The sequence below is a fragment of the Procambarus clarkii genome, chromosome 45 (assembly GCF_040958095.1).
Source record: "Procambarus clarkii isolate CNS0578487 chromosome 45, FALCON_Pclarkii_2.0, whole genome shotgun sequence".
Lineage (NCBI taxonomy): Eukaryota > Metazoa > Arthropoda > Malacostraca > Decapoda > Cambaridae > Procambarus > Procambarus clarkii.
This window is the reverse complement of record NC_091194.1, coordinates 4901050-4923384: the sequence shown is the minus strand read 5'-3', so window position 1 is coordinate 4923384 and position 22335 is coordinate 4901050. Positions and strand designations below refer to the sequence as shown.

General features: G+C 44.3%; 1 protein-coding gene across 12 annotated transcripts in view; it reads right to left on the bottom strand.

The window, feature by feature from the left end:
• Positions 1-22335, bottom strand: part of LOC123769849 (KICSTOR complex protein SZT2) — a 146510-nt gene that overhangs the window by 38605 nt on the left and 85570 nt on the right. For 9 of the 12 annotated variants that reach the window (XM_045761221.2, XM_045761225.2, XM_069301242.1 and 6 more), the window contains 5 exons: positions 16764-16856; positions 13437-13553; positions 12163-12350; positions 1339-1477; positions 258-396 (listed from right to left, as the gene is read on the bottom strand). In XM_045761221.2, coding sequence (XP_045617177.2) covers positions 258-396; positions 1339-1477; positions 12163-12350; positions 13437-13553; positions 16764-16856 — 676 coding nt within the window. The remainder of the gene's footprint in view (positions 1-257; positions 397-1338; positions 1478-12162; positions 12351-13436; positions 13554-16763; positions 16857-22335) is intronic. The other 3 variants (XM_069301239.1, XM_069301243.1, XM_069301235.1) reach the window with 2 other exon arrangements.

Below are 22335 nucleotides of genomic sequence, written 5' to 3'. Positions count from 1 at the left end.
TAGCACAGCTAGTAAATAAAAGTGAATGAATGGATATGCAAGGTTATGTACAGTAACCTTGCATATCCCATCATTCACTTGATGTTGTGAAAGAGTGAAGGTGAGCATGTATGTTAGTGGAGCTATCTATTGTATATTTCATCCTATTTCATCAAGAAAACTTGTTAAGCTATAATGTCTTAAATTTAAACAGTTTTCAATTAATAAAAATATGAACCAAACTGAAGATGATTGAGAGAAGGCAAATAAAAACTTACACATGATCATACTTAAGGAGTAATCATTAAAATTTTCTTCAAAGAGTGAGGCCCACCATAGATGCTTGTTACGACCAATGATTATGAAGTTGCTATGAACATATCCTCCCTTGGGATCTGCTTTCACCACTTGAGGAACCTGCAAGGAATATAATAAAGTCTCCTTTCTCTATTTTTTCTGATAAAAATGTAAAGTATTCATTAGCATACTGAAAACATTAAAGTAACACCGGCACATTCATCCATGTTTAGTATACAGTGTTAACTTGCTTAGACAGATCATAAACACAACCATCATAGAACTGGAAAACAATTTCTAACAGACAAATGGCACTGCTTCTGGGTGATACCTCAGTAGCTTCCCTGACCTTGTGGAACTGGTTTACTGGGGGCATAAAGGCCTCTAAGGTTCCTATACCTTCTTTCTACCCACCAAAGAAAAGTACCTTTTCAAACCATCTTGCCCCCTTCCATGGGTAAGTCACAACACACACGTTACCTAATATATATCCCTCTGGATATATTAGGTAACATACTAATTGCCAAGAAAAACTCTGACGCTACTTAATATGGTATTAATGGTCTAATTCTACAGCATATTACATTATGCTTTATCTTATCAATACAAACTTTGATTTAAAGTGGCTTGTTAATGTTCAAGGTACACAGTATTCAGAAAGAATATTATGAATTACGAAAATGTATACGTTTTCACATCACAAATAAGTCGCTGATGCATAAAAATATGAAACATTAAAAATTATAAGCAGTAAACAAAAATATAGTAATCCCAATTAGAATCCCATTTAATTAATTCAACAACAAAGTACTATGCATTTTAGCTTAGGAGAAATAAATACATTATCAAGAAATGTTTTGTAAAGGAAATAAGAAATAATTAAATGCAGTCATCCTTAATACCTATGCTTATGTGATCAACCCCTTCAAGTTACTAATATTGTTAAAATTCTTATTTTTACAGCATATGGTTAGCCATAATAGCAATTTTATCAACATTCAAGATTGGCCACTGACACAATGAATACTGCAGCTGATGAAACAAAGAGCATAAATCAATAACCTTGCTTGAATCAACCAGAGTGTAAACAGGTGCTTCTTCACTCTCATGCATGGTCTCCTCAAATATCTTGGTTGTGGTATCATTAGAATGCTGCGACACCCACTTTTGTAGTTCCGTTATGAAAATAGGTACAGCATGTCTGTAAATACAATATATACAAACATAAATAAAAAACACAGATCTTTCACAATATACAGCACAACAGATTTCCAGTTTTACACAGGAATGCATTCCTGGACACATCTTATAAAGGCAAATCCTTTATATTTCTTATTAAATGTTCTTTTTTTGAGACAGTACTTTGATTGTTCCTAATATAATTGCTTACATGATCAACACACAGGACTTCATTTACTGTCAGCCTCAATGTGGCTTAACACCTCACTATAACAGACATTTCAAATGGGCCTTGCCATACAACTGGGACAGAAAGACAGTGGATAGCATCTCAACAACAGATTGACAGACTAACTATAAGAAAATATAAATGTCTTACACATTTAACAACCCCATTCAAGTGGTAACTGGAGACTCTTGGGACACCAATTATACCTCGGTAACTATTGCAAACAAAACTCCCAAAAACTACATTAACACCAGAAGCTCATGTGACCAAGATAACATCAGCAACATATGGTAAGTTGGCAAACATAAACATGTCATTTAAGAAACTAAACAAGGAGGCTTTCAAGTTCATAGACATTGCCTACGTAAAGTCACTACTTGAGAATGTAGCACCATCAAACCCACACCATGTGAAACAAACAAACTTGACAAAGTTGAGAGGTTAACATAGATTAGTACCAGAATTGAGAGGCCTCAGCTATAAGGAAAGGTAGAGAGTTCTCCCTCACAACTTTAGCAGAGAGAAGAAACAAAACATGTAACAACTACAAAGATGATCTTGGGGAATAGATAAAGTGGATAAAGGAAGCATATTTAAAGTGAAAGAGGTAGGACAAGGAGACATCAGCGTAAGCTACACAGGCAATTGTGTCACATAGGTGTAAGGAAGTCCTTGTTCCTTGTATGGGTAGTAGGAAAGTGAAATGCATTGAAGGAAGAGGTTGTTGAAGCCAATTCCATTCACAATTTTAAAATTAAATATGCTGAAAACAATCCTGAGAGGTAATTAGCATGCCAGGTATAAATGACTAGGAAGTGGAGCATAACGAGCTAGATCTCATTCTCCTCCATAGTCACTGATAGATAAACAAGTATCAGCAATAGGGCACCTGACAGCTGGGTGGACAGCGCTTCGGATACGAAGTCCTGAGGTTCCGCGTTCGATCCCCGGTGGAGGCGGAGACAAATGGGCAAAATGTTTCTTTTACCCTGATGCCCCCATTACCTAGCAGTAAATAGGTACCTGGGAGTTAGACAGCTGTTACAGGCTGCTTCCTAGGGGTGTGTAACAAAAAGGAGGCCTGGTCGAGGACCGGGCCGAGGGGACGCTAAGCCCTGAAATCATCTCAAGATAACCTCAAGATAAGATAGCATCATCTATCACCAGAGGATTGGGAAGCCTTCTGTTGGCTCCACAACCACAGGGAAAGCGAGCTACCATCACCACCACAATGTTGAGAGGCCAGCGCCAACCACCATTACAGGGGTAAAGAGCCACCAACCACAACTCAATGCTTCAGTTACCCTAACATTCACATAAACAGCAGGGACAAAAACAGACACTTGGAGCAGTCTAGTTAATGTACCAGATATAATTGATTCATATACTGAATGCTCCAATTCTGAGCTAAGGCATCTCAGTTGTTACCTTAGCCACATCCCCACAGACACAAAGTAAAAAATTTACCCAGGCATCAGCCATGATACGGAAAGGTCACAGGAAGAAGACAAGCTAGCACTAGACACAAAATATTAACAAAGGACAGGGAAATGGAAGCCAAGGATGAATAACAGCCTGTAATTGATTACTGGGCACTAAACATGTGATTGGATCTCTAAAAATTTCACAAGCATGTATGCCACTACATGTGCCATAGAAATAGAAATGGGGATAGAAAATGAAGAAGGAATTATTTTTTCTACAAAGTGTCAGGGACTGGAAAGCTTGTGAAATGGTACATAAAGACTAAGATACAAAATCATTACAGGAAGGGGGGTGTAAAAAACAAAGGAAAGGGGAACATGTTGCTGAAAATAGTATATACCAACATAGATGGAGTGAGAGAAAATATTGGAGTTGAAGGATATAATTTAGCTCAAAGTTCCAGATATTGTTGCATTAACAGAGATGAAACTTGAAAATATTTTAAATGAGGTCGTATTCCCAAGGGACTACTCAGTTTGGAGACATGACAGGAAAACTAGGAAGGGGGGAGGAGTGGTTATGTTGGTGAAAGAAAACCTGAAAGTAAGAGTTAATAATTGAAAACCCTTGAGATATTGACATAATGGCATTGCAGGTCTGGACTCAAGATGATAAGCTGATAATTTTAAATGTCTTCAAATGCCCAGATGGAGTTTCACCACGGGTTCTGAGAGAATGTGCACCTGAGCTCAACATTCAACTTCAGCTGATTTTTTCAGACACCCCTGTGTACAGGAGTCGTAGCAGATGCGTGGAAAAAACCAGCGTTGAATGTAATGAAACGCCATTTTCTGGGTGAGCCCCGGAGGCTCCCTGGAGCTTATCGGGCTAATGTGTGTTATGTTAGACCGGGACATTAGCTATGGAGTTCAGACCTACCAGGGACCAGCGCCAGAACCTGGCCCCTTCAGAGAGGTTTCAGGGAGCAATGGCCCTGGAAAACCCCATATGGTTGGGGGTTTTCCTTATCTGCCATCGACCGGGGTTAGGCACCCAGAAAGGTAGGCGTAACAAAACAAACCCCACATGGTAAAAAACTACAACAAAAACCGAACAGAGAGGTAGAAAACTCCCTACAATCCCAAGGAAAACAATCAAACAATCAATTTACTGCCGCGCCGGTCGTCCGCGCAGCCCTCCCCTCCCCGGGAGGGGGAGGGGGGGGGCCCCGGACCTCACCGCGCCGGCTGCCGTCAGTTCGGAAACTAGGCTTCAACCAACGCGAAAAAACCCCGCCGACCGGATGGGAGGGAGGGTAACCAGGGAGCCTCCGGGGCTCACCCAGAAAACGGCGTTTCATTACATTCAACGCTGGTTTTCTGGGGGGAGCCCCTACGGCTCCCTGGAGCTACATACCCAAAGAGAAGGAAAAATGGGACTTACCCGGGAGGCGGTGGCCACAAACTCCTCAACTCGAAGTCGAGACAACTGGCTGCAACCTGCGACCCAAAGCAACACAAGAACGACGAGGAGCAGGGACATTCACCAAATAACGGGCGGCCAGGACCCTGTTCGACTTCCAAAATCCACGCGCCCGAATATGAGCCCAAGACATATTACCAAACACGGCAGCCAAAGCCGCAAACTTCCTAACGTCATGGGCGCGAGGATAGACCGCAGGCTGGCTAGATTTAATAACCCTGCGGACAACCTGGGAGACCCGAGCCCTGGAACAGGGAACGAGGGAAACCGGATCAACCCAAAGCGCATCCCCAGCCACTCCGGCCGAAGCGCGCAGGTAACGGCGAAGTGCAGCAACAGGACACAACACATGATGCACCCCCGGCCGAACCAACCAAGCATCAATGACCCACGGACCCCTCCGGAAAGCAGCCGTCTCGTTCTTTGCCAGAAAGGACGGAGAAGGCTGCAAACGGACAAACCTACCCCCAGGACCAAAAGAGCAGTAACCCCTGCGCCGGAGGAGAGCATGAAGCTCCCCTACCCGGCCCCCAGAGGCCAATGCCAACAAAAACAAAGCCTTGGAAAAACAATCAGGAACCGAAGGGGCCACCACAAACCGAGGAGAGGAAAGATAGGAGAGCACCCTGTCCAAGGACCAGGACGGCTCAGGCGGCGCATGAGCAGGCCGGAGGTGAAACATAGCACGGGAAAGCTTACGAAACGGGGCGGATGTGACGTCCACCCCGAAAGCGAGCTGGAGCGGCTCCGCCAGCGCCGCACGATACGAGGCGACAGTATTAGGCATCAAATGACGGTCCTGAAAAAGCCAAGTAAGGAAGGACAAAACAACCCGATCCGAGAGAAAAGACAACCTACGAAGAGCCAGAAAATGGCGAAAGGAACGCCAGGAAACTTCATACTGTCGCCTAGACGAAGCTCTCAGGTGGGACACCATCAAAGAAGCCACCTGATCACCATAGAAATGGTGATACACCCGCGTCAAAAAGACCAGACGCGAAGAGCAGAGGAGAAGGTCGAACCAGCCCCGTACCGGATCGGACCGACCTGCTGAAAGAGGCGGAGCCGCGGGAAACGTCCCGGGTTCGGGCACCGAGCCAGAAGCACCGGAAACCAAGGCTGGGCCGGCCACCAAGGGGCCACGAGGACTACTCTCCCCGGGAATGTCTCTAACCGAACCAGAACCCGAAGCAACAGCTGGACCGGAGGAAAAAGGTACAGGTAACCCCACCTCGACCAGTCCAGCCGAAAAGCACCCACCGCGAACGCCTCGCAGTCGGGGAAGGGCGTCACATATAGAGGGAGACGCCGGGACCACGCCGACGCGAAGAGGTCCACATCTGGGAGACCGTACGTCTGGCAGATCCAACGAAACGAGTCGTCGTCGACCGTCCATTCCGTGGACAGGGGAAGGAAGCGAGACAGACCGTCCGCCAGAACGTTGGACACTCCCCGGACGTGAACCGCACGGAGAGCCAAACCCCGAGAATCCAGCAGACGAACCACTCGAAGGGACCAACCCCAAAGAGCCAAGGACCGAAGAGAACCCCCGCGGTTCAGGCAATGAACCACCGGAGAACAGTCCGAATGGAGGCGAATGGTCGATCCCCGAGCGACCCGAACCCTCCGAAGCGCGAACCAGACAGCCGCGAACTCCCGAACCGTGCTGTGAGCCCGATGGAAGGACGGACCCCACCGACCCTGGCCTGCCTGGTGAGCACTGGTCACAAAGCCCCAGCCGAGAGACGACGCGTCCGTGAACACATCGAGCGAGGGCTCGGGAAGGCGCCAAGGCACCGAACCCCGAAAAATCCGAAGAGGAAGACGGTGACGCAGCAACCGACATAAGACCCCCGGAGGGCGAACCCAACGACCGCGAGAGAGGCGGAAAGGACGTCCCCGAAGGAACCAAAACAGACGCCGAAGCCAAACCCGACCCGGCGGGTAGACTAGCATGGCGAAGTTCAGACTCCCGCACAACCGCTCGAGCAACCGCCGAGTGACCCGGGACCCTCTCAGAAACAGCAAACGGCGGTCCCGCAGCCGTCGCAACGCCACCGGAGGTAGAGACAAGGAAGCGGTCCGAGAATCCCAAACAAGACCCAGCCAGGTCCGAACCTGGGACGGAACCAGATGGGACTTCCTCCAGTTCACCAGGAACCCGAACCTGGCGAGCTGGGAAAGAACCAAATCCCTGGCGAGCAGACAAGCTGACCGACTGGGAGCCCACACCAGCCAGTCGTCGAGGTAGGCCAAAACCCGAATCCCGAGAAGACGCAGACGGGTCACCACAACTCGGGTCAGACGCGTGAAAACGCGAGGTGCCAGATTCAGGCCAAAAGGTAGGCATCGAAAACGGTAAGCGTGACGCCCTACCACGAAGCCTAACCAGTCCCTGAACCCCGGATGAATAGGAACGTGCCAATACGCGTCCTTTAGGTCCAGGGACACCATCCAGGCACCCGGCTCCAACAGAAGCCGGACCTGAGACAGAGTAGTCATCCGAAAGGAGGGGCAAGGAATCCAGGGGTTCAGACGGGACAAGTCCAGAATGAACCTCAGATCCGCACAGTCCCGTTTCGGCACTGGAAACAGGCGGGAAACCCACCTGAGGGACGTAGTCGGTTCGACCACGCCCAAGCGCACCCACTCCAAGATGACTTGACGAAGCGCAGGAGAAGAGACCTGCCCAGTTAGCCCCGAACCCCCCAAAGGAGGACGAGTCGCCCAACGCCACCGCAGGCCGGATGACACGACCGAAAAGGCCCACAAATCGTGGGACCAAGCGTGGGCAAACAGAGCGAGCCTCCCCCCCATCGCCCCGTCAACGGGGCAAACTGCGAAAGGGCCGACGCCCCGCACGAGAACCCAACCGTCGAACAGGGCGAACACTGCGCCGCCCAGACGACGCTGGCCCCAAAGGGAACAACGGCTCAGAAACCGGCACCAAAGGCCCACCTCGACCAGCGGAAACCGAAACCCTGGCACGACCCCTCCGAAACTGCCGAGAACGACTGCTCCGGAGAATCAACAAGTCCGCCATAGGACGACAACTAGCCGAAGCCGCATGCAGAAACTGGGACACCGCAGACTCTGCAAACAGCAACGGACAAAAAGGAGACGAAAACCTAAGAGCCAGGGCCCAAGCGGAATCCAAAGAGAGGGCGAGCACAGCCTGACGGCACGCGAGGCGAGAAGCAAAAAACAGAGACACCGCTTCCTTCAGGATGGGCGCAAAGAGCTTCAACAGTGCAGCCGACGCCCTAGCTGCCGAAGAAAGCGCCCCGGACGAAGGCCCTTCAGCCAACGCTCCCACATCCTCCTCGAGCCAAGTAGAAGAGAGCTCGAGAAGGGAAAAGAAACGCAAGACCGAAGCCAAATGCCCACGGGAGCGCAACTCCTCCGCAACCAATGAAGCCGAAAGCTGAGGAACCTGCACGTGAAGCTGGAAAAGGCCAACATCCCGAGAAAGCACAGGAGCGAATAAGCACGCATTAAGGTGCTCAAACTCACCCCCCAGGTAAACCTGCATAAAAGTAGCAGTCTCGCGCCAATCAAGCGTGCGGGTCCGACAGAACCCATGCCACGCCCCCAACGAAAAGAAAGGGCAGTCTGCTAGCCAGGAAGACCCCGGAACCTCCAAACGTACCCAAAAACGGGAAGAAGAACCGAACTCAAACGAGGACGGATCCATCGGGGAGGCATAACCCGGGTCTCGCAAGAGGTATGCAGCAAGAGCTTCCCGAGCCACCTTCGCAGAGAGACGGGAAGTAGCAAACCCCTGTAAAGACGGAGCCGAGGTACCCAAAGGCGCCCGGAACCGAACACGGGGAGGAGCCGAACCCAAATCATACTCATACAGGGAGGGAGGATAAGAAAACCCCTCCCCCTGCAACAATAAACCCCGTGGGGAAGGCAAAAGCACCCAAGCGGGGTCACAGGGGGCCCAAGGCCCCCAGGCCGACTCCTCCCCAGCCCCAGGATCCCTTACGTCGGGACCCGGGGCAGAGCCGTCCTCCAAACCCTCTACCCCTGAAGAAAAGGTAGAGTCCAAGGGAAAGGCAGACAAGGGGGCCTGCTGGTGGGACCCAGAAGCCTCGGCAGGAGGAACCGGCTCAAATGCCTCCGTCCCCGACCCGGATGGGGCAGCCCCCGAAGCAGCCCGAGTCTCTCCACCAACTAAATCCTGTGCCAAAGCCGAAAGCCGCATACGTTTCGGAGCCGGACACAGGGGGGGTGGTGCACGAAGAACCACAGGGGAAGGACCAGAGGGCGTAGGAGTCAAAGCCATAGCAATCAACGCCCCCAGGTCAGGGTCCCTAAAGCCAAAACGGGGCAGCCTCGGGGCATCCAGGTGGGAAACCAACCTAGCGCGTTGCAATAACCTAAATCTAACATGCAACGCTGATGCTGCCTGTACTCTAATAGGAACATCCTCAGAGTAAAACCTGAGCACAAGCAGAGAACAGGACTCGCAAGACTCCGGGTCAAAGGTGTCATTGACCCAACAGGCAGCATGACGGAGGCAAAACAGGTGACTGTCACCCTGAGACAAGGGCACACTGCAACCTTCAAACCCGCACAAGGCAGGCTGGAACTCGGGAGACGCCTCCATGGGTCCCCGAGCCCCGACAGGGGTTTCCAGGGCCCGTAGGGTAGCAACTACGGGAAGCCCGGGCAAGGTGTTGCTAACCGGTTAAGAAACCCAAACAAAACACGGGTAAATGATAATACTGAAAGCCCCTGGGACGTGTACAAGCACGGGGGCCTAGCAGAGGACCACCAAAACAATACCAGGGGAACTATGGGCCCACGAGGCAGCACCTCCACCAGGCAACCAAAAACAAAACAAAAGAAAAACCCCGCAAAAGTACACCGTCCCCAGAGCAACAGGAACCGGTCGCCGCTTAGGTGGCAGGCCGCGCAACACCTTGACGCCCTAACCAGCACAAAACCACTCCCTACCCAAGGCCAAACAAGGGCCCCAAGCCCCAGCTGGCCCCAAGGGCGAGGCAAATGCCGAGCAGCAAAAACCTCTACGGGAGCGGTTCCCGAACGCCCCAGAGAAGATAACCCTGACACGCAAGGGCAGTACTCACAGGGCGCCTAGGGAAGGAAGCCCTAGACGCATGCAGCCCCGGCACTGATGAGGTACTCCTGGCCACCGCACACCACAACAACAGCAGAGAACGCCACACGAGGCAAACACCGCCAAGGAATTTGAGGCCAGAGAAGCGTCTATCCCGGTTGACACTAGCTTGCGAACTGACGGCAGCCGGCGCGGTGAGGTCCGGGGCCCCCCCCCTCCCCCTCCCGGGGAGGGGAGGGCTGCGCGGACGACCGGCGCGGCAGTAAATTGATTGTTTGATTGTTTTCCTTGGGATTGTAGGGAGTTTTCTACCTCTCTGTTCGGTTTTTGTTGTAGTTTTTTACCATGTGGGGTTTGTTTTGTTACGCCTACCTTTCTGGGTGCCTAACCCCGGTCGATGGCAGATAAGGAAAACCCCCAACCATATGGGGTTTTCCAGGGCCATTGCTCCCTGAAACCTCTCTGAAGGGGCCAGGTTCTGGCGCTGGTCCCTGGTAGGTCTGAACTCCATAGCTAATGTCCCGGTCTAACATAACACACATTAGCCCGATAAGCTCCAGGGAGCCGTAGGGGCTCCCCCCAGAAAGGCTAACATAGTTCCAATCTACAAAAGTGGCAGCAGGGAAGACCCCCTCAATTATAGACCTGTATCACTGACAAGTGTAATAGTCAAAATATTGGAAAAAATAATAAAAACTAATTGGGTAGAACACCTGGAGAGAAAAGATATAATATCAGACAGACAGTATGGTTTTCGATCTGGAAGATCCTGTGTATCGAATTTACTCAGTTCCTATGACCGAGCCACAGAGATTTTACAGGAAAGAGATGGTTGGGTTGACTGCATCTATCTGGACCTAAAAAAGGCTTTTGACAGAGTTCCACATAAGAGGTTGTTCTGGAAACTGGAAAATATTGAAGTGGTGACAGGTAAGCTTCTAACATGGATGAAAAATTTTCTGACTGATAGAAAAATGAGAGCAGTAATCAGAGGCAATGTAACTGACTGGAGAAATGTCACAAGTGTAGTACCACAGGGTTCAGTTCTTGCACCGGTGATGTTCATTGTCTACATAAATAATCTACCAGATGGAATACAGAATTATAGGACCATGCTTGCTGATGATGCTAAGATAATAGGAAGGATAAGAAACTTAGATGATTGTCATGCCCTTCAAGAAGACCTGGACAAAATAAGTATATGGAGCACCACTTGGGAAATGGAATTTAATGTGAATAAATGCCATGTTATGGAAAATGGAATAGGAGAACATAGACCCCCCTCTCCCCACAACCTATAAATTATGTGAGAAATCTTTAAAGAATTCTAATAAAAAATAAAAAGATATCTAAGGGTGGTTCTAGATAGAAAACTATCACCTGAGGACCACATAAAGAACATTGTGCAAGGAGCCTATGCTTCGCTTTCTAACTTCAGAATTGCTTTTAAATACAGTACATGGATGGTGAAATACTAAGAAAATTGTTCACGACTTTTGTTAGGCCAAAGCTAGAATATGCAGCGGTTGTGTAGTGCCCATATCTTAAGAAGCACATCAACAAACTGGAAAAGGTGCAAAGACATGCTACTAAGTAGTTTCCAGAACTGAAGGGCAAGAGCTATGAGGAGAGGTTAGAGGCATTAAATATGCCAAAACTAGAAGACAAGAAAAAGAGGTGATATGATCACTATGTACAAAATAGTAACAGGAATTAATAAAATTGATAGGAAAGATTTCCTGAGAACTTTAGGAAGAAGGTCCTGAAGAACTTTAAGAACAAGAGGTCATAGATTTAAACTACCTAAACAAAGATGCCGAAGAAATATAAGAAAATTCTGTTTTGCAAACAGTGGTAGACGGTTGGAGCAAGTGAGGAGGAGGCCAAAACCTTCAGTAGTTTCAAAGCGTTATATGAAAGAGTGCTAGGTAGATGGGACACCACGAGCGTAGCTCTCATCCTGTAACTACACTTAGGTATTTATGTAATTTCTAAAGAGAAGGCAGTAAGAGGAGTATATAGTATTTACAGAGCTCATGAGCACAGGGGTGACACCTGGGCTCAATTAACTTAACCAACTATTTTTAATGCACTTGTACTTATTGGTTGGATTTTCTCAGTTTGGATTCTCTGATCTCCCAAGATCCTCTCGCCTCATAGAGAGAAGCAGATTCTGGCTCCCAGTAGACTCGAATGGGTATCAGAGATGTGGAACAATTCTGCAAGGCTTGGCAGACCCAGTGCTTAGCTATGGGAAGCTAATCAAGAGTCCCTCCCAGAAAAGTCGTCCCTCCCAGACACTTACAAAACTATAAAAAGTTTAAGATCTGCATTCAACTGACAAACTCGTGCCTGGAGAAGGGAGGGAATGCATGGGAAAAGTTGAGTGCATTGGGCAGATCTCGGAACATGAGTGGCAAGGTGGTAAAGCTACAATCACTGGTGTGCAGTAGGAGAATACAAAACATCTTAACATCAGTACCTTGTGGTAATATGAACAGCATGCTTTTTAACAGCATGTTCTCCTCCCTTTTCTCCAAGTTCCTTGCGCACTGCATGTTCACCCTTCTCATCCAGCTCTGAGGCATACTCCAGCCAATCCAGGATGAGTCCATGAAATATAGGGTGAAGAGTGGAACATGAACTTGTAATGTAATCCCATGCTTGACTCTGTAAAAGAATATAAACACATTGTTATAGTTATAAGTAAAACAAGGCCAGTTGAAGGATACTATGTCTAAAAAAAAATTGTTAGACTGCTTAGTTAGTGATATGTTAGCTGCAAGTTCATTGTACACACAGCCAGGCCTACTGATACACTAAAATCAATTTAAAATAAATCATTTATTGATCAGCAGAACAGAAAGGTAATATACAAATGCAAACCCCAATAAAAATTTGGCAATCGCCCACCAAAAAAATGTCAAACGACAAAAAACCCAGCGGTGAATGTAATGAAACACCATTTTCTGGGTGAGCCCTGGAGGCTTCCTGGAGCTATCAGATTGATATATGCTATATTAGTCTGGGGCATCATTCAATGGAGTTCTGCTTACCGGAGACCATGAGCCAGAACCTGGCCCCCTCAGAGAGGCACAGGGAGCAAATGACCTATGGAAACCCCTGTTTTTGGGAGCATTCCATGTCTGCCATCGACCGGGGTTAAAGACCCAGAAAGGTAGGCATAACAAAACAAAACCCACCTGGTAAGAAATAGCAATCAATGACCAAACAGATGGACAGAACTGCCAGTTCTGTCCATCTTCCTCCAGTTCACCAGGAACCCAAACCCGGTGAGCTGGGAAAGAGCCACACCCCTGGTGAGCAGACAAGCAGGCAGGCTGGGAGCCCACACTAATCAGTCGTCAAGGTAGGCCAGAACCCGAACCCCTAGCAGATGCAGACAGGCTACCACGACCCGGGTAAGACGCATGTATACGCGTCTTACCGTATATAGAGAAAAGGCTCCCCTACAAAATACATTAAAATAGCTGGAATGTTATTTAGAATAATATTCTAATAACGAGTGTTTGAGTGAATAAAAAAAATATGGGATGTAAATAAGAGTTACAGATAAAACTTACAGAAGGCAACTGTTAGTATGTGTACTTTTTGTTTACCACCTATTCATATGAATAACATCAGTAACTCTGCTAATATTACCATACAAAATATATGCAAGAATCAAGTTGATCTAGAAATGAGAATAGTACAAGGCAGAAACTTGAGTGAGGGACAAGTAATAAGGGAGCTTACTTCCAGTAGAGTTGAATTTCCGTCTTCAGCCAGTAGTTTATTGCGCTCCACCCCAAGGTCAACAGAGTGACGCACCTTCAATGGGGAGTGACCCATACTGGTTGGGGCACCATCACTCTGTTCACAAAAAAAAAGATTAAATAAGATTAAGAAAAAAAATATTTAACCTCCAAAAAATTAATGTTGTATTAATGAAATATCTTTCTGGCAGGCCCTTAGTAGCTTTTGCAGCTAAGCTCTGGTATAAGAAAGCTTCAGAAGCTTTGTGAGCTAATGGCTGATACTGAATAGCCAATATTTCAGACTGGCACCAGGCCTCCAAGACTCGTGCTGTCTACCATGAGCCAGGATCAGGATTTTGCTCTGTGTTTAGAGCAAGAGAAGCATGGGGAGCAGATACCTACACAAAACTGAGAAATAATGCAAAGGAGAAAGGGAGGGTGCACCAGGAAAGAAGCCTCTGGTCCCACTAAACCAGAGTCTGTCCTCAGAAACATACCACAAAACCACAAGGTTGCCTGCCAAGGAGAGATTAAAAGGCCACTGTAAAAAAAAAAAACAGATAACAGCCCCAGATGCTGTCTTTGTCAGCACACCTGCTGCTGACTCCCAAAAGTTTGTGTCAAAGCCATATGAAGCCCAAACAATGTGGAAGGCAAAACAGCCTAAGGAGAACACAGAACCACAGGCAGATCAGTTGCAGAGGAGAGGGAGACCCTGCATAGAGCACACAGACTTAAAACCTCCACTCCTATGGCAGTCATGGACAACATGGTCTAGAGAACCACCAAGGACACATGAGGAGGCCACAGCTAGGGTGCCACCCTAACACCAGCATTCAATCACTGCAATACATAACTTGTGGTTGATGGCGATGGTTAGGAAAGGAAACCTGCATCCAACAGCTGGTATGACAATGACAACAGAAAGAACCAACAGTTCTGAAAATTCACTGAACCCTAGCCTAAAAACTACAAACTGCCAAATCTGGCTTTGAATTGGCTGAGGTAACCCAACCCAACCTAGCCATCAAAGAAAATAAAGAAACAACAGCCACTGGTTGCTCGGATCATTACATACATGCCGGAAACAAGGGGAAGCATTTTGGGAAAATTGCACACCTAATCCCGATTAATGCCCATCAAGGGGAAGGCGTATGAAGCCATTGACAAGATTCACTTAATGCAGCCCAGTGCACACCAGTCAAAGGAACAAGCACTTCAGTGCACATGAATCAGGGCCAGGCACAAGACTGAAAAGCACAGGAATCAGGGTTAGGTACAAGACACATTTGCAGACAGTTAACAACATTAACTTCCTTTGAACAGTTCTCACAGTGAGAAACAGGTGACACACACTACCTGGAAGCAAGGAAACTTATTGACAAACTGACTCAAAGCAGAAGCCTAAACCCCTCAGAGAAGAATTCTGTGGTAAAACAAGGAGCATGTAACCTTTGTTCATAGCCAGAGTGGATTGAAAGCTAGGGAACACAATTGTAAAGCACAAAAGAAATAAAAACAGAGCAATGATCTCGTATGGTACGGGAGTTCCAGGGATAGATAACACCACTTAGTGGAAACAGGAAGCAGCTGGATGGGTCCTTACAGTGTGGTCCAATTTAATATCTTGTAAGGTGGCCACATGCATTAATGTAAGAGTTATTAGCTCATGGTAACGAATGGTTGTCTTTTTCACTTCATGGGTCCATTCTTTCTTTTAAGGAATTTCTTGTTTTGTTTTACCTAACCTTACTGACAGAGACTCCCTGTGGATGAGTGGGTCTCAGAGGCCTGGTGTGATGCTCAAGGCTTAACTATGCACCATCACTTAACATCCAGGAAACTACAAGGTCCTCCCAAAACAGTGTCAAACATGGTAAAATATCTGAAACTATAAACTTTACCAGAAATGGTTTTGTTTTAATAAACTTTCTATGTACAGCAGACACAGACTGCATGCTGCAAATGAATACTGAACAATATCTACCAGAGTAACAGTCACCAAACACATACAAAGATGAAACAAAACAATCATCTTAGTATTCTACAACCAAAGTAAAAGAAGGATGTCTATGAAATTAAATGATAATTGTATTGATATGTAATTTTAAATTTATTGATCTGTATTTTAATCAAATATTTAATAAACAGATTTTTACTATTCTTGGCCTGACAAAAAACATTAAAATGGAATCTTTTACATGATAGAAATTAACTTTCAACCTTTAACATAAGACAATATTAACTTCTTATCTGAAACATAAGAAAATATTAATTCATAATTTTTTTGTCAGAAAGGAAGCATGGAAATAAATATTACTGTATATAAAAAATCTCGGCTTGTATCGAGATCCTGCAAAAGTCGAAATACTAACCTACCCCAGGATGCAACTCTCAACAGTTGCCTAACTCCCAGGTACCTATTTACTGCCATGTAAACAGACATATTAGGTGAAAGGATTAACTTCCTATCATTAGGAACTTAATCCTAAACCATTAACTTTCTACCATGAACACAAGACTAATATTAATTTCCTATTATTATTTCAACCTAAGATAATATTAGCTTCCTACTATTAACGTAAGATTATATTAACGTCGTATCAATAAAATAAAATATTAACTTCCTACCATTAACATAATAAAAGAACATTAACTGGATTCGTTATTATTGTTTATTTGTGGGATTTACAGAGGTGGTTGCTAAATTAATTTACATAATGATTTACATTAGCAAGTCACTCGATTATAGAATAGAGAAGAGTTATACAAATAATGTTTCAATAACTTTTAATGAAGCTTAGCAATTACAGTACCTACATGCGATAAGTACAATAATTAATTTTTATTAATACATTTACTGGTGGTGTAATTGGTAACTAAATATTTTATGACCAATATTATCCAACTGTTGTAAATCAGGTTTCAATTTTAATCTTGCTAATGGTATTACAACTAAACATACTTTAAAGAGATAACTACAAATTAAATTTTAATTATGCATTAATTTATGTAGCACACAAGTAAACTCTACCTAAACTGCAATAGTGAAAGAATTATAAAAAAAAAACAGAAGTTTCCAGATAAAGGATACAGTATTCAAATGTACCTGTAAATTAATACACTTAAAACAATAATCTCACAATATAAGTCTTTTAGTAATCATGATTATTAAATCTATTTAGCAGCCAAAAGCACATTCTCTTAAGCGTAAATAGGTAAGTCAAGCAACCTACAATACACAAGACAATTTAGCTTAAGCAAAATAAAACAAAATTCAAAATACAAACATATACAGTATATATATACAGTATATAAAATTTACCGCAGTTGACGAGTCCCAAGGAGACTGAGAGGCTGTCCTGCAACCTCGTAACTTCAGGTCAGGCACAGAGTTAGACATGAGGCGCAGTCTTGCCTACAGACAAGCAAACCGGGTTACCTTACACTACATGTCTAGTGCTTACTCCAACAACACCAATATCACAACAGCATCAAATATACAGCAAATATTAATTCTAGTATGGTATTAGAAGCACTGCAAGCTGTTATGTCACTCCTACAGAAAGAAAATCACTACATTCATTCTCTCGATCTAAAATTCTTGAAAAGTTCTATAAAGAGGGAAATGTAAACATTATTTCAGTATGTATATATACATTACTGTAAACAAACCCACATGCATACAAATACACAACCGCACATGCGCACATACATCATCATTGTGGGAAGTATAGAAAACAATTTTGTTTAATAGTAGTGAAGGTAAATGGTACACAAGGGGTTTCCCAGAAAGCACTTACACAAACAAAGAAAGAATGGACAGGGAACAAGAGAAATTAATGTTGGAAAATGGAGATAAATTTTAAATAGAAAAGTGAGGGTCGAAACACTAATGCCAGTTTTTTGGGTGGAAGTGAAAGGGATACAAAATATTCTAAAATAGTGTCACTCTCAATGTTGGACAAAAATGTCCAACAGTGTTTCTAAATATAAAAGGTGCCTAAAGATGTCTGACAGTACTCTTTTGGAAAACAAAAAATGGTGGAGGATGCTGAAACCATCAGCAGTTTTATAGTCATATGACAAAGATTAGAAGGAAAACAGGACACCACGAGCATAGCTCATGTCCTGTACCTACACTTAAGTAATTACAAACATGCAGGCATGCACTCACGCATACATATACTGTACCAGTATTAACACATGCACAAGAAAGGTTGGGAGAGGATACAGCAGACAACTGAGAGTTGAAGAACAGGGTCTAAAACAGGAACTCCCTGCTTGTAAACAGAAGGTTACAACGTACAATACATTTACTGCAATTTCAAGAAAGTTTTTGACAGTTCCCTCATAAAACACTAACTTGTAAACTATAACAAATTAGAGATACAGTATTAGGGGGGCATATTACTAAAATGAATCTGAAAATCTGGTCTGAAGCTGAAGGAAAATGCAGACAGTGATAAAGTGAAACTACCTAACACCCACAAAAATCAGTATCATATTAGAATACTACAAGTAACGATGCTGAACTATGAACGTGACTCAACACAGTGAAAGTATTGTAGTTATATAAATAATGTACGTTGGTAGAAGCAAAATACAGTATTTTTGCAAATTGTGAAATCAAAAAATCTGCAAAACCCTCAAATTGAGACAGATAAGTGAAACACATGTTATAAGAAATTTATGATGATATTCAAGACTAATAAATGGCATCTACTGGAAATGAAGGAGACAAAAGATATCAGATGGATAAAATGTTAAGTGATGAACCCTCCAGAAAATCAGAAAAAAAGAAGGACCTAAGGGTAAATAAAAGGGATGGTATATCACCATAAACACACATACACTATGAACATTTTAGAATAGCTCTAATGCAGATGAATTGCAAAATGCTAAAATATTCTTAAGCACATATGGCATCAAACTGAATTATAAAGCTTTTTCTGAACCTAAACAAATATTGTATTATGAAAACAAATAAGTTCTAAAGAAGCAAATAAACAGATGCTACAGTTAAGATACAAGATTTATATATTAGGAAGACTGAAAATACAGTACTAAAACTGTCCAAATTGGAAAAAACAAATTTAGCTTAGAATACAGGATATGACAAGAACTATTCTCCGCAGTACATCTAGTTAGGAATTGCCGTAGTCATAGCAGATCAACATTTCACAAGAGCATTGCAAGAATTTTTCATACATCCCCAGGAGGTCATACTGATACTTGGTAAGTACAGGAAAAATACTAAATTTCAGCCCAGGGAAAAAACAAAACAAATCAAGTGCTAAATGTAATGAAATGCCCTTTCCTGTTGGGAAACTCAGTAGCTACCAGAACTATAGCACTGAATTACAGTATATGCTTAAGAGAATAACACTAGGCCTCCAAGACCCAACCAAGCCTACTGGAATCCAGTACCAGAATCTGGCTCTTTAAAAAGTAAAAGGGAGCTGGGGAATTAGAAATCAACCCAAAACTGAAAAAAATCCCACCAGAAAATATAGGTGCATCAAAACAAATAACCACTTGAAGGAAATTAGTGGTACTGAAGAATACAAGGCAAACAACCATTGCCGTTGGGTAAACGCCTCAACTGTGATGTGCCTGGCTCCTATCAAATGCCAGTCCAAGTCACACATGGTCTCCACCAAACACCCACCTCATTTGCAAGGCTGCTAAAACATATATACTGTACTGTATACCCAAAGTTTCACAAGTAAAAGAGAAACAGAGCGGGTACAAGGAGCTACTTAAAAGGACAGTTTATTACATTCAATGTAATGGGATGGCCTCGTCAGTAACTTTCCAGTTACCTCACAACAGAGCCTCAACAGAAGAGACTAGCTTTTCTGAAAAGGAAACAAAAGATTAATGAAGCAGAAAATGGACTAGGCTTACACATGTTGTAAGATGGTACGAGAGTATGGCCTGGGACAGAACATCAGTTTATCATCAACTGGAATATAAACAGCAGGCTGGCAAAGCATACCTACCTTATAGATAAACAAAGAGATAGGCCATCAAACAAGGAATGTGAGAGAGGGAGGGTGAAGGGGGGTTGACAAATAAGGCATCAATTACACAGCATTAATAGAGGGCAAATAAAGCAACACTGCAGCTATAGGACAGAGTATTGGACCCTTGAGATCCTTGAGCAGAAAAATACTAGGCGTCAATGAATAATGGAGCCCTTTGGAAGGCAGATGTTTCATTCTAAGGTAAAAATTAGAAAAATGTTGGGAGCAAAGAAAACAAACAACAAGCATGAAAGAACAGAAACCATGCTTTCTGAGAAGAGTATGAAGCTCCCCCATCCCAACAGCTGGAATCAGGAGCTGGAGAAAAGCCACTAAAAATTAATCTTCAATGAAGTGAAACCTGAACTTGCAAAGACAAAAATGATAAAACTTGATTCAATAACCAATAAGTTTCCAGAGGCATGAATCAGCCAGAGGTGATAGAAAGCCGAACACAACCAGGAAATGGGGAACAATCATAAAACCACCTCAAGGCCAGCAGGAGAGGCTCTGCCTAAGTAATTATCAAAGAAGGCACCAAGCTGGGAAGGCTATGTAGCACCATCAAATATGCGGAATAATCAGAGGGCACTAAATATCACTGAGGATGCCAATATGAGAACAAACGCATAAGGCAAACGATATCAAAAGTATCCGATTCTCCAAGTATTCTATCGAGGGAAAAGTGATCGCGGGGAACGGTCAGAAAGCATGACACACGCTCGTCCTGGAACCAAGGACATTCGACAAGGATATGCACAACTGTAAGAGGGATAATGCAGTTAAGACAATAAGGAGCAAGGCGGCGCTCCATTAAATGTCCGTGAGTTAAGCGCGTATGGCCAATACACAGCCTTGCCAGAGCTGTTTCCCATCGCCGGTTACGGTGGTAGGAGGAAGGCCACAGGGACACACTACCTTTAAGAGTATAGGAGAAAACAGTTTTAGGATCAACTGGCAATTCAAGAATACCCAGGAAAGAAAAGACATCAGAGCTGACACAGATGCCAGCTACTGAAGAAAGAGGAAAAGGTGAAAGACCCGACATGGCCACCTCAAACTGCCACCGAAAAGAAAGTCGTAACTGTGACACCAAAAGGTCTACCACTCAACCTGGAAATATTCTCTTATTATGTTAAACAGAGGAAGATCAGTAAAGAGCCTTATACCATTCATATAAATCGAGCCACCAATTCACTGAGAGAAGCAGGGACTAGAGATGGGGAGAAGTAGGAACAAAAGACCAGATGAGAACGAACCAGGCCTTAACTAGGCGAGAGCAAGGAACCAGGCGAGAACAAGGAGGACTCAAATGTCCCCAACCTGGAAAACATGAGAGCTGGATTGAACAGAACAGGTTAAAATAGGATCACTAACTTTAATCCGAGTGAAACACATCCACCAAGGTCCAATGCATTTAAGAACAGCTCAAACAACAGACGAGAGTGTTATGGACCTGAACCTCAAAAAGAGGAAAGTAATGAATCAAGATCTTCCACAAGTGAAGTCAAATATGCAGCACACCAAGAGTGTAAACCATACAAGCAAAAGTACCTACGAGACACTCGAGGTCTTGACAGGAAAGCAGACCTCTACCCAGCACTAGACAACATCAGATGCTAAGGCACCTCTGAATCTTAGGAGACTGTCCTGGCATCCCAGATCAGGCGCAGCAGGCCTATATGGAAAGGATAAGAGCCACTACCAGCAGATAACCTGAACCACTAGAGCCCAAGCCAGTTAATAATCATGATAGCACAAAACTCGCATCCCACACAGACTAAGTTGTCAAAGGACCTCAGGAGTAAGTCTACTATACCAAATGACAAAGTCCGAAAGAAGAACAAGAGCTGCCCCACTTTGAACCTAGAACTGACAAAGCAAACAGACACCGTGTGAACCAGCAGCCCACTGGCTAAGGCTGAAGTGGAAGAGGAAACAGGCTGATAGGTGGCACATGTCCATGAGAAGATGCTTGGAAACTTACTTGGAAAACAGCAGAGAATCCATATTCACACCATGGACAGGGAATGCAAATGTCTAACATATAGTCTGGTCCAGCAAAGTGGTTGCAGTATGATAAGCAGCCATCCAAAAATATGGATCATAGATGATGGGACATAAGAGGCTGAACAATAAGATCATACGAGAGGTTCAAATCAGAATATTTTGCTGTATGTAGCAAAGTCCTTTGCTGTATAATGTACAATGTATAGGAATCTTATTTTAGTTAGTGCAGTATTACAATCAAGCAGTTACTTGACCCACAATTTTGTTTGCAGCATAAAAAGAGTAGATCAATGCTTTAGAATAGTAGTGTAAGAAATCTAGAATAATCCTCAGAGTTGCTATCATTAAAATTCTCATCTTGCCTGTGTGCAAAAAAAAAAAAATCATAAATATTTAGTTTCTTTCAGAATAATATATTTGCATGCAAAAATTAAGGAAATGGCACAAAGCAAAGGCATCCAAGACTTTTCTGCCTTGGTGCACAGTTGGTGGAAGCCATGTAGTAGAGGATGGAGATGTCAATACGAGGTATGGAGTTTGCTAGCTCATAGTGGAGAGGTGAGAAAATTTGTGTTCAAGTAGGATGGTTCATATGTTTGTTGTTTCACTTTAGTGATCGAGTTATGTAAATAGAACTACAACATAATATGCATACCCATATTGCACATAATTCCTATTGTCAAAGACAAAAAGCCTGTACAGTACTTAGATTAATATCGAGGTCTCCCCCCTAGATTGAATAACTGACCTTCCCAAGGATGCCACCCACAACAGTTGCCCAATTCCCAGGTACTGTACTTAATTGCTCTCAGGTGAACAGAGGCATCAGATAAAAGGAAATATGCCCAACCATGTTCT